The 13,284-nt window shown below is 51.1% G+C and overlaps 1 protein-coding gene across 14 annotated transcripts in view; it reads right to left on the reverse strand.

Moving 5' to 3' along the window:
- DIP2C (disco interacting protein 2 homolog C) overlaps nucleotides 1-13,284 on the reverse strand; it is a 412,960-nt gene that overhangs the window by 19,490 nt on the left and 380,186 nt on the right. For 9 of the 14 annotated variants that reach the window (XM_023256257.2, XM_023256255.2, XM_023256254.2 and 6 more), the window contains 2 exons: nucleotides 9,782-9,811; nucleotides 8,351-8,412 (listed from right to left, as the gene is read on the reverse strand). In XM_023256257.2, the coding sequence (XP_023112025.1) occupies nucleotides 8,351-8,412; nucleotides 9,782-9,811 (92 nt within the window). Of the gene's footprint in view, nucleotides 1-1,615; nucleotides 2,944-8,350; nucleotides 8,413-9,781; nucleotides 9,812-11,580; nucleotides 11,802-13,284 lie in introns of those variants that run through there. The other 5 variants (XM_023256259.2, XM_023256258.2, XM_045060774.1 and 2 more) reach the window with 4 other exon arrangements.

A 13,284-nucleotide genomic window follows, 5' to 3' on the forward strand; every position in this document is an offset into this window, starting at 1 on the left:
GGGAATGTAAAACGGTGCAGCCACTGTGGAAAACGGCCTGGTGGTTCCCTGAAAAGGTAGAAACAGGACTACCAATGACCCAGCAGTTCCACTTCTGAGTATATACTTAAAACGTTTGCAAGGAGAGTCTAGGAGAGAGAACTGCACACCCATGTTTACGGCAGCTTTGCTCACAATAGCAGACAGGTGGAAACCACCCAAGTGCCCACCAGTGGATGACGGATCAGCAAAATACGGTCCATCCCTACAATGGAACGCTATTCACCCTTAAGAAAGAAGGAACTCTGACGCATGCTACGACATGGATGGGCCTTGAGGACATGCTGGGGAATGTGGTCAAAAAGATGTGACCACTCGTTGACGTGTGAGCTCGACCCGGGCACTCAGAGGCTTTTCACCCCTCCTCTGTCTTTGGAATGTGGGTTCCACGTGCCTTTCCTGCTCCCAGTGGCTGTTCCAAGGACATGGCCTTGGATGGTGACACGGTGCTGGGAATAGGACTGAACTCAGTTGGGGCCTCTCTATGATCTTTTAAGATCTGGCGGGCAGATGTGGGGATGCATTCGTCTGGCTGTCACCCAAGACAAGCCTCGAGGGGAATTCCCATGCTCCTTATAACTGCCACCTGCCTCACCCCCCTGGAGGGGCATCATCTTCCCTCGGGCCGCACTGGGTTGCACCTGGGAAGCTCCCGGGAGGGTGTACACAACAGACACTATGCTCAGTAGAATAAGCCAGTCGCAGAAGGACAGACACCGTGTGATTCCACATGTGAGGTACGCGGAGTAGTCTATTCACAAAGACAGAAAGTAGAATGGGGGTGCTGGGGCTGGGGGCAGGGGAGTCAGTGCTTCATGGGGACGGAGCTCCGGCTGGGGAAGAAGAGGCAGTTCTGGAGGCGGATGGAGGGGAAAGGTGCACAGCAATGTGGACGTACTTAATGCAGCTGAACTGTGCACCTGAAGGTGGTACGAGGGTAGGTTCTCAGTTAAAATTTAATCATTTGCACATTATTTTGGGGTCTCTAATTCGTCGGGTTCTCAACAGGGCTATGCTTGTCTGTCTGGAGGATCCTGTCTGGAGGTCCATCAGTCCATCTGGCTCCCCCGGGGTCTGTTCTGAGCTTGTCAGTTCTTTGTGCCTTTAAGCAGAATGTTCCAGCACACAAGGACGAAGGCAAGAGCACTCACCAAGTTGCACGCCTGCTTGCAGTTTTCTGTAAAATCGCAGGTAAGCAGGAGGTGTGGGAGGAAGTCACATGTCACTTCAACAAGCTGACCACGAACAAATCCCATCATTTCGTGGCGCCTGTCACACACCCAGCCCTCAGCTCTGGCCCCGTGGCCCCCGCACCAGCCCTGAGCAGTGGCTGGGCCTGCGTCCCAGCAAGCAGCCGGGTTTTCCTCCACAAAAAGACTATCGAAGAATGAGTTTACTGAAGCAAACAGATGCTTCACTTCTAAGGAAAAGTATCTAGGATTCATTCCTTTTAAAATAACTTTCACTTTCTGATGAGACAGTGACTGAGTCTCTAATGAGACTGAGACAGTAACAGGACAGCCACATGTGAAAGAATCAGGTGGTTGCCCTTGGCTTTACATGGACATGTGAAACATATTAAGATCCTGTCATCAAATGGCATCTAAACATTTTGTTATGGTGGTTATTTTGTTAACAGTGAGAGCAGGGTAACTTAGCAGGATATAAAGACACAGGTTGAATGAGCGGGCCAGGAAGAAAGAAAGAGGGTTTTCACAGGCCTGTATTTTTCCACACCTACCAAAACACACTACTGGCCATTTAATTAAATAACACGGCATGTGTGTGTACATTAACACGATGAGGAGGGAAGAGAGGACAAGGAGGTGACGGGGTGCTCACCTAACGTGGGACGGCCGGCATTTCCTTCTGAGCAGTTCGTCTGAGGGAGCAGGTACAGTAAGAACAGAGGCCCCGCCCTTTGCGGGGGTTCTGCCGGACCCTTTCTCCTTCTCGAGGCCTGAGATCATGAGCACGCGTGAGGGGGCCTTACCCTACGCCACAGAACTCCTACCAGCTGGCAGTGACGGACCCCCTGCATGGCATGCCCGGGAGGGGCTCAAGGCACTCTGGCCACGCGGGCTCACAGCTCACGATTAATCGGGAGACTGTGAACAACTTCTGGAAAAGGAAACGGCAGGAGGCGGCTCTCTGCAGTGGGAGATTTCCCCCATGGAACAGGCAGGAAGTGAACTGAGTCCCTCGACTGTCAGAGAAGAAACACAGCGCTGGTAACACGGTGGCTGTGAGAACAGATGTCTGATTTTAGGGCAGGGTGGCCAGATTTAGCATAGAAAAATACAGGACGCTTGGTTAAATGTGAATTTCAGATCAACAATGATTTTTAGAGTACATGTCTATCCATGCATATGTGGGACATCCTTGTCCTAAAAAAATTATTCCTCTTTTCTCTGAAATTCGAATCTAACTGGCTGTCCTGTATTTTATGTGCAACTCCAATTTACAGGATTTGGTGGTGGTCTTCAGGACAAGATTTAATGAAAAAGCCCGTGGAACAAAAACTAGTCATTATGTTACTTATTTTTTATTTGCATTTAATTATTTAAATTTGGTCTTTACTGAAAAAAGACCACAGAACAGTTTCTCAGAAGAACCTAAAATGTTCTGGAAAAGTAAAGAAACATTTAATCAGAACTCCACAGTGTGTTGAATTGCGGAAGGGACTCAAAAATCTGTCCCAATCATTCAGAACTGGGTGGGAAGGGGAGGCCAGAAAGAGGGCTGGAACCGGCATGTTCCTCCGGAACTCCCTCCCTCGTGCTGGGGACGAGGGCCCAGGAGGTTCAGGGACTGGGTCTCAGGTCACACTTCCAGGTGGTGGCAGAACTGTGCCCAGATCTCAGTGCCTCGGTCTGTGGTTCCTCCTTTTCCTCTCAGGATCTCCTGACGGGACAGCAGGTGTCAGAACGGGGTGCAAAGAGCAGAAACAGCACTGGGTTTAAAAGGGGTACAGTCTCTAAGGGATGACGGATGGGGGAAAGTAAACAAAGAAAGCAGTCGAGGGGAAGAGCCTGCCTCCCCCATCTCCTGAAGTTTCCTTAGTGCGAGGCTGGGATGCTGCCCTGCCTCCCACACCTGCCCAGGGCCTCCTCAGATATGGCTTTGGGGCTCTCTGCCTGCACACCCAGCCCAGAAGGAGATTTCGAGAGGCTGTGTGCACTGGGTTGGACTCTGAAGAGAGGAGAAGGAGACAAAAGGGAATAATGTCTTTTTTTTTTTAACGTTTATTTATTTTTGAGACAGAGAGAGACAGAGCATGAATGGGGGAGGGTCTGAGAGAGAGGGAGACACAGAATCCAAAACAGGGACCAGGCTCTGAGCGGTCAGCAGAGAGCCCGACGCAGGGCTCGAACTCACGGACGGCGAGATCGTGACCTGGGCTGAAGTCGGACACTCAACCGACTGAGCTACCCAGGCGCCCCGGGAATAATGTCTTTTTAAGGAAGCCACAAACTCCAGAGAAGATTTTGGCCTTACAGGGTAGATGGAGGCTGGAAATTCACCCTGAAATTACCATGTAAGGGATACTTTGCAAAGCGTGAACTCTTCTTTTTTTGTCCAGTTATCTCCAGAGGTAAAGTCGTCTGATTTTCAAGTATACTCCGTAAGAAGTATTTCAGGAATGCACAAAACCCGCACCACAACTCTGATCAGTTAAATCTTCAATTATGAAGCAGCCACTTAGTTGGCTAAACAATGAATTCAAAGAGCGTGCACCTGCCTGCAGACAGCCAGAAGCAGAAATAAGGGTGGACGATACACACTAGTAGGTGAAAAAGCCAATCTGTAACTACATATACAAGGTCCTATCTATCTATCTATACTCCCGCAAGAACGATACGTTGTTTACATGGATGAAATTATTTGATCATCACAACGCTTCTACGATGTAGGTACCCTTGTTTCTGTGTGACACGCAGAGAACAGAACACAAAGAACACACGTGCTCAGGCTCACCTGCCACAAGGGGTGGCCACGAACCCAGGAGGAACAGGTCCTGCGTCCAATCGAACGGCAGGGAAACTATTGTGTCATCTGCTTCCAGGCAGAACCTCTGGGGTCAGCTCAATCCACAAAGGGTCTGGTCAAGTCAGGTGCCCGGCACACCTCCCAGAGAGCCACAGAGGACCGTGGGACCAGAAATCAGAGATTCAGTAAGAAGTGTAATGTGAGGTTCTGCGAAGAAGCTCACGCCAATCATACCAGGAGCCAATCAAAAGAAGGGTCTCATTCCAGCTGGTCTGTCTTCATCCAGCCCCCTCCTGCCACAGACTGAGTCACAAGCCCTCCTGTGCACTTCTGTTCTGTGCCTACTTCCCACGGGATCCTGACCCTTGGTTAACCACTGACCAGGGATTAATGGACTATCCTTGCTTTCCTGAGACTTAGCACTTCAGGTTGGGAGGAGTAAGGAAGCTAAGAAAGCTAAGAAAGCTTTATGGTAACATTGTATCCATAAGATAAAACTCCTAAAACTATTACTTTAAGTGCTGAAAAAAATTTTTCCCCCGTCCTATCTCAAGTCTGCAAAATCCAAGTGCTTAAGGAAAGATCCAATCAGAGGTGACAGAGACCATGAATTCATCTTGCATGAACATAGTAGAAACAATATTCTAAAAACAGTCATTTTTAAGTAGTCCTAAAGCCATGCCATCATTTCCCTTGTGCACAGTGGAACTAAATTTGTTCCAGAAGTAGGAGCAGGGTTATCCTTGCAACTTGAGGCAAAAACGTTCTCCATGGCGACCTCCCAAACACTGTGGTTCATAGAAAACAATGGGAATTAAAAACAGAGGCAGAGGAGCGCCTGGGGGGCTCAGCTGGTTAAATGTCCGACTTCAGCTCAGGTCATGATCTCACGGTTCATGAGTTCGTGCCCCGCATCAGGCTCTGCGCTGACAGCTCAGAGACTGGAGCCTGCTTTGGATTGTTGTCTCCCTCTCTCTGCCCTTCCCCTGCTTGTGCTCTCTCTCTCTCTCAAAACTAAACATTAAAAAAATCAAAATAAATAAAAAAAATAGACACAGAAAGTCCAGTACAAATCAAATCAATTTGGGAAATCTATTTGATCACAGGTTTCCACAATGTGGCTGTCCTTTGTCACCTGTCTTTCCATGCGTGCATATGAGAATGCAGTCTCTTTCTGGGGACACTGCACTTAACACGCTGACAGGCTAACCCTCTCCAAGTTAATTAGATCATAATTACGTAGGTGCCCTGGGGCTCCCAGTGAGTGTTCTAGAGCAGCAGGAAGAGTAATTAATCCCACAACTGAATCTTCATACAGTGGAAGTCAGGACAAGAGCCCCATTTTTTTTTTTTTTTTTACACTAATGGTGGCAAGACAGAGAGTCAATATTTTCAAAGCTCTGTTTCACCTGCACCCTGCCGGGACCCCCGGTCATCCTGGTGCTGTGGCCCCACGGGTCCCTGGGAAGGCTGGCTTTACCACACCCACTCTGAGCACAGGGACACTGAGGTCACAGGGCCTGCCCAGAGGTGAACCCCGTTCACTCGGACCGCAGAGCCTCTCTGTCGCCATCAGCTGCAGCGTAGGGCACACGTGTTACATGTTGACAAAGGTCAGAAGTGAGGCTAGAGACTGCACGCTGGAGGACAGCTTCTCTAGGGAATATTCAGGGTTGATGGTGTTTGAATTGGACTGGACTTGAAGTCAGGGGTTGGCGTGGAGACCGGAGGCCCCGGGGGCATGGCTCACCGCACAGGACGAGAATCGGCCCAGGAGGCAGGAACCTGACAGGTGAGGGGGAGGTGCCACGGAGGTTTTCTGCTTCAGAGAAGCAGGGCCCGGGCGGAACCCTGACCGGCCCACAGCCTGGCTGGAAGGTCGATTACAGGTCACAGGTCGTGGGAAGTCGGCCCTCGGGAAGAGGCAGCGAAGGACCCCGAGAAAGCGCCGGCAGGGAGGCTCCGGGGACAGGCCTCGCTGCAGGAGTGGCTCCGTCAGGTTCCAGGGCCGCTTGGTTTTGGTGTCCGGAAGTCAAACGCGGAAAGAGGGGCAGGGGAGCTAAGTCCAGCACAAAACTTTTGGGGTCTGAAGACCTCCCTCAGCTCTGGGCCACCTGTGTCTTTGGATGGCAGGGGAGAGAGTCGAGGATGTGAGAAAGTGTCACTGGCGGGCAGGCGGCCAAACCAGAGCGACAAGTGTGCAGCCCTGGGCTTTCCTGGGAGCGGCCTGGGCAGGGCACACGCGGATGCCTCCGGTGCATCCTGACCCCGGCAGCCAGCTGGGCGCCCTGACACGAATCCACGTGACCACGGGCCACGGTGATCAGCAGCACCACCCAGTTCTCTCTGAAACGTGCGACTGCCAGCAGGTTCACGAGGACGTTTCCTTCATTTTCAGATGACCTCGTCAGAGAAAAGCACCTGAGATTACAGGTTAGGACAGAAGTGTCACTTAAGAGGCCGCCGGACTGACTCCAGGGTCGGAGAACCGGAAAGTCTCCACGGAGCGCTTCCTGCATCTGAGGCGCCCCCACCCCCCTCAGCCACGCCCCCACTCCTGATTCCACCTCATGTTGCCTCGTGGCACGTTTCCTCCACGGAAAGATATGCTGAGGACCTCAAAAGGCAAGGTCACGGGCACCGCAGGGAGTGCCTACCGTTCTGCTCTTCTCCAGGAAAGAAAACTCAGCCCCCGAGTCCCACCACCCCTGATGCTCTGGGACCCGTGGACACAAGATGACAGCCTCTGCTCTGATGGCTCCGTGACTGCAGGCCACCCTCCTGGGGGAAAGGGCCGTGGTTTGACCCAGGTGTTTGCTCCCCGTGTGTTTCGAGCTCCAGGCCACACACAAAACGGCGCGTTACTCAAACAGGGATTCTTGGACGAGCCCCCGTCCAAGAAAATATAAGAGGCATAATATCACAATATTATTTCCGGGTTACTTTTCTAGGGGGGAAAATTCAATTTGTCCTAAAGCCCAGAAGTTACTGTGTGAAAATGTGTATGTGCCCCTGGAGCAAGTTATGTGAACGCCTCAAAGCCAAGTTTCTGAACCATGAAGATGCTCCAGATGAGACTTCGTGGCGGGGTAGCCGGCGAGGGGCAGCGGGCACGTGCTAGTCTCTGCCCTCGGCCTCCGGGAGGGGCCTCCGCCAGAGGGCTCTAACCTTGGTGCCCCCTGAACAGAAGGGTCTGAAACGAGGGCCCCAGGCGCCAGGTGGGACGTGGCTGGCTGAACACAGGTGGTGCCTCCCAACATCAGCCCATTGCAATCGCACGTGGGGGGCTGATTGTGCCCAACAGGAGACTTTCGTCTGTGTCCCCAGCCCCCATCTCCTGGATGCCGGCCACCCTACTCCCCGAATTGTGCTCAACAGGCGCAGCCCAACATCCACGGGGCACAAGCCCTGTTGGGAATGCCCATGAGAGTCGGGGTGGTCCTCTCCAGGCTGGCTGGCGCGTGCACGGGCCGGCCCTCAGTCTCCACAAGCCCGCTCCCAACACACCCACACGACGACTCCGTGTTCCTCCAGGAGCACGCCCAGGCCACCAGCTGTGACCATGAACTCCCTTCTTCCCACTGTTGTACAGCACGAGGACACACATTCGCAGGCAAGGGAAGGAGACAGGCGGCCTCTGGCCATCACCACACATCCATCGGCCCCCACTGGTCATTCATGGGTCACACCCGTATGAGGTCTACGCTCACTGGTCCCAGTGCAACAATGACCGGGCATGTCCCTCGTTACCAAAAAGAAACAGTCTATTTGAGGGGGAGTCTGTAGGAAAGACAGCGCATCCTCCTCCTGGCTGGGGAGGAAATTCCCGGGAAGGTCCTCACCTTGCTTCCACGCCCCCCACTGCCCCCTCCCAGTCTGAGGCAAACTTACAAAGGACCCCCTTTCATTTCTGCTCAAGGCTGCTTGGGAAGCTGCACAGAAGGTAACTTCAGTCCTGTTTTAATTTTCCACAGAAACGTCTTCACAAAAAATTACAATTCAAGTAAAGGAACGTGGGCGGAGCACTGGGGACTTGAAAAGGTGTGACTCTGTCCCCAGCCAGAATGGTGAAGGAAGAGCAGCATGTGTGGTCACCCCCCCCCCGCCCCCACCCCCGCTGCAGACCTCAGGGTCCAGGCACAGAGTCGCCTGCCCCTCGGGAACAGAGCACAAGCGGAGGGATGCCGCGGCTCAGGCTGGCCCAGCTCTCCTGCTTGGCCCGGGGCCACCATGCTCAGACAGGACGGACACCGAGCTCCTTCCCCCCTCGACAGCCCTGCACGCGGGGCCATCAAGACACAAACCCGGAAGCGCATCGTACCTGTCGTGCCTCAGAGCTCGCATGTCAACGTACACGGTGGTCGGGTCAGGTCCCGAGGTCCCCTGCAAGCAAGGAGACAGTGCGGTTAGCTCAAGTTTGTGCGGGAGGAACCGGGGCTGTGCTTCCTACCAGTTAGTGAGCATTTCTTTGCTAAAATCTCCACCTAAAAGCACTAAATGCACAATTCCCTCCAAGATGCCTGCTAACTTCCAGTCTGATAACCTCAGTTCTGAAAGGAACATTTTACTAGGATTATGCTGGACTTTCACACAGCTGAACTATCATTCACATTTACAAAAATAAGAAGGAAAAGACACGTGCCACACGTCTTGCCCAACGGAAAAGGGCTGGAACTGCCCAGACGTCTGGCTAGCAGGCTGTCAGGGATGGAAGCCTCGTTTGCTGAGAAGTTCCTACCACAGGCACCCCAAAAGATGTATTTTTAGAGGTCAGGATGTTAAAGCAAAACACATGACATGAACTCACAGCTTGAGAAGGAAACCCTGCTTGTGCCTTGGCTCTCCTCCAGCAGAGGGAGGTCATCTTTGTCTGGGACATAGGTCAGGGAGGCGTGTGTTGTGTCAACAGCCCAGTGAGCCCGGGAGCACCCTGTGAACTGCGCTATCTAACACAGGGGGGTCCACAGATCTTCTCTCGGCACCGTGAATCCCTCCACAACACGCTGGGTTGACTTCTCACCAGCGATTTCAATGTAAGAGCTACGTAATTAAAGCTATATTACAAACCCAAATTCTACCTCTGTTTTCTTGGGAAGGCAATGTGGTACCTTGGGTAGAAAAAGATGGGGCCCCAAACACGTTTCCAAAAAGTGCCACAGCCCTCACAACTTATTTGAAGAAGTATGCTAAAATTCCCCAGCGGCAAATCTTAACCACGTGCCGCACAACACTAAGGTAAAGACACCTCCGTTAAAACGTGCTGCTCCTACCCCTCCTGGTCACGGTCTCCCCCCGCAGACATGGGAAGCAGCACACGCAGCCGGCCTCGGCAGGAGCTTCCACCCCGTGTGATGCAGACCTGGGACTCCCCGGGGGAGCCGTGTCACAGACCAGCGCTGGGTGGGGAAGGGCTCTGACGTTCTGAGTAATGCAGAACACAGTGCCACCGAAGGCCGATTCAGAAGCAAACAAGTCGGGAAACGGGTCACTAAACACAGGAAGTGGAGCAAAACGGACAGAACCCCCAAACCGGCAGGGAAACCACTGACTGTGCACACGGAAGTGTCTGTCGCGAGTGCGCGACGTTCGAAGAGGTCTGGGAGAGCAGGTCATGCCGGGTGCCAGTCCTCCGCCCGCGGCCCGCACACCCCAGCCAGGCTCCGCACTCCACTTCTGGTCTGTCCCACTGCTGGAAGCTGACCAGACGGCGGGGAGGGGGGCACTGGTGTGGACGTACAGGAAGGTCCCCTACCTGCTCGGCCGCCTTCCACAGCCTGTGGGGCTACAGCAGCAGGGCGGGAACAAGAAGAAAGGAGAGAACGCCACACCAACAGGACCACAGGGAAGCGACACACAGACACGCAGACAGAACAACCCAACAATTAAAATGGGATGAGGAAGGGGGGGTGGGGAGGAGAACGCAAAAAGCAGGGAACAAAGTAAAAAGAAGATCAAAAACAATGTCAAATATGGAAATCGTTAAAATCAATCACTGTACCATTAAAGGCTAAAGAAAAAAAAAAAGAAAAAAATCTTAGATGTCAACATACCCACAGAGCAACGGAAGAGAGCCACAGAATGACTGATCATGGACACACAGACCCGAGTAGTTTCTTTCATACATGAGGTCGATGGTATTACCAGACAGTTTAATTTTATGGTGCTCTAAGCTTCTTTTCTTTTCTGAGGCAATTGGAAATATGAATCTTACTGGCCCAATCTGTTGAACGTTCCCTCACTGAAACACGGTTGCCCCTTGAACAGCACGGGTCTAAACTAAGCAGGGTAGCTTCCATGCGGGCTGCTTCAGAGAAATACAGGGCAGTGCTGCTAATGTATTTCCTTTCCCCTCATGATTTTCTTAGTAACACTTTTGCTTCTCTAGCTTGCTTTACTGCAAGAATACAGTATATAATACCCATAACACACAAAACAGGTGTTAATTGGCTGTCTATGGTATCACCAAGGCTTCTGGTCAACAGCAGGCTATTAGTAAATTTGGGGGGAGTCCGAAGTTCTGTGAATTTTCCACTGTGCGGGGGTCTGCACCCCTAAGCCCCCACATTGTTCAAGGTCCACTGCAGCCCTAAGTCTCCTAAGACAATCACGAAGGAGAGCCTGGACACGTTTACATCTAAAATCAGGGTGCCTAGCCCTGCTCATCCACAAGGCAGGATGCAAGAGGCCAAAGTACACTTGAAGCATGAAGGAACCAAGCACCAGGCTTGCACAGGGTCCAGGTCAGCTGTCTGATGAGGGTTTTCCCAGGACCCTGGGTCAACCCCTCAAAGACACTGCCTTCCATTTTTCTCTCATCTTCCATGATTTCGGTGCCCGCCTCTACCCCTTTTAAATGACCTACACTGGCATGACAGAAACACTCCAGAAAGCGCCTGGAATCAGCTCCCGTAGTGCCACGTGTTTCCCCAGGTGACCGAGGGGTCTGATCCGATGTGCCCAGAAGCACAGAGTGGACACCATCCCACGAGCACTGCGCTGACGTACAGCCACTGGCGCCAACCCCACCCCGCAACCACCACTTCTGGCCGGACTCCATGACAGCAGTGATAAAAAGTAGTCATCAGCTGGGTTTCCTGGGCTGTGGGCAGTGGCACACAAAGCCAGACTGGAAAGCTATCACCGCTCAACACGGAGGCGGGGCGAGCCTAGAAAAACAGCAACGGTTCCAGGTTTAAAACAAGGGCTCCCTGCTCCTGTCACTGCCTCCCACCAGTATCTACGGCTGCTGCCTTCTTGACAGGGAGCTGACGTAGGACACGAAGAAAGAACCAGGTAAAGGCATGTGCGCTTCAGCGGAACCCGGGACTTGGGATCTATTCCAGCCGAATGCAATGTTTTAAATAAATCCCTTCACGATTCCTTGAATCGCAAACATATTTTTTTTTATTCTCAAGTTAGTGAACATACAGTGCAGTCTTGGCTTCAGGAGGAGAACCCAGTGATTCACCTCTTACATATGACACCCAGTGCTCACCCCAGCAAGTGCCCTCCTTCATGCCCATCACCGAGTTAGCCCATCCCTCACCCCCCCATCAACCCCAAGTTTGTTCTCCGTATTTAAGAGTCTAGCTGGAGCAAAATAAGCCCATATTCCCTCTAAATTATTTTAATTCACAGATTTTGTTGCGATGGCTCAAGGCAGTATTTCGGAGAACAATACGTATGACTAGGAATGAGTTTTCCAACTTGTATAAGCACAGAGGGAACAACTCAGCACCAGGAGCAAAAGCGGTGTACTACATCAACGAGGGCTATGGGAAGGAATAGGTAAAGGGTTAGTATATAGGTGTTTCCAAACTTCAAAAGCCCTAAGGTACACAAATTCGAGATTTCAAGATACGTACGAGGGACTGTACATCTAGCAAAGTTTCCTCACTGTCACAAAATTAATTTCACTTTGCCAAAGGATGCAAGCTGGAGCTTTAAGGAGATCCCAAATGGATAAAAGTGCCCTCAAGAATTTAGAGATCATCAAGCAGAAAGCACCAGCAGGAAAGAAAATGCACCCATTCCAATCGAGCTTATTCAGAAATGAAAACAAAGCATGTTTAAATTTTAAGTTATATTAATCAGGAAAAAGGACTCACTCTAAGGTTCCACTGTACAACAGACATGTCATGTACAGACATATTCACACTAAAAATCATTTTTTCTAGAGGTACAGTTATCAGTCAGGCATCAAGCACTAATTGAACAAATGAGTTATATCTCAATGTCAGCTAAAGATATACAGACTCTCACCCTGAACAAAACCCCAACAAGGAACTTACTTTGAATGCTTCAGCCAGGCAGTGCTTAACTAATAAGCAACTCACACACCACAGTTAGCACAATCTAATATTAGCACACAGCCCCTTAAAGCTGAAAGTAATAAATTCCTTAAAGCCTAAGTAATAAATTGCTCACTGGAAATGTGAGCACAATTCCAAAGCACTGATGTTGGGCATATCTACTGTGCTGCGTGTTGGAGGAAGTTTTCCATAAATGGAGGTCATGGAAGGCAGGTTCGCGGGGTGGGTTCCGGGGAGCACGCAGGGGCATCTGAGCACAGCACAGGGGCTCATCACTGGCCACTCTTGCAGCTGAATTTGGAGTAGGGTTCCTGCCTGCAGGACCCCAGCCAGGATGTTTGGCCCTCCAAGCAAATCTGTGTATTAACAATGATTTCTTAAACATTTTAATTGAGGTATAATTTACACACAACAAAATACACAGGTTTTTCATATTTGGTTACGTGAATTCTGACAACCGTATACACCCCTGTAACTACCACCCCAGGCAGTGTATACAAATTCCCTCACTCCATACCCTAAGAGGCTGCAGCTTTGAGATTTCTAACACCAGAGACTGGTGTCACTGGACTTCATACAAAGTAATACAGTGCGTACTGAGTCTTGCTTCTTTCACTGAACATGAGGATTCTGGAATCCTCCGTTGCACCAGCAGCTCACTCCTTCAAGTTCTGAGGGACGTATCGTGTGAGTATGTCCTCTATCACACATTCTTGTATCCTGCTGCTGTTGAACATTTGGGTTATTTCCAGTTCCGGGCTGTCATGAAAAAGCTTGTACAAATGTATTTGTACAAATATGTTTGTAGACGTGTTTTAATATCTTTTGGGCGCGCACAGGGACATGCTGGCTCACGGGGCTGAAATGCACTTATAAAAATCGCTCGATGTGTCTCCAACCAGCAATGAATAAGGGTTCTAGTTGGTTCGCAGCTTTACCAACA

Source organism: Felis catus, chromosome B4 (genome assembly GCF_018350175.1).
Source record: "Felis catus isolate Fca126 chromosome B4, F.catus_Fca126_mat1.0, whole genome shotgun sequence".
NCBI lineage: Eukaryota > Metazoa > Chordata > Mammalia > Carnivora > Felidae > Felis > Felis catus.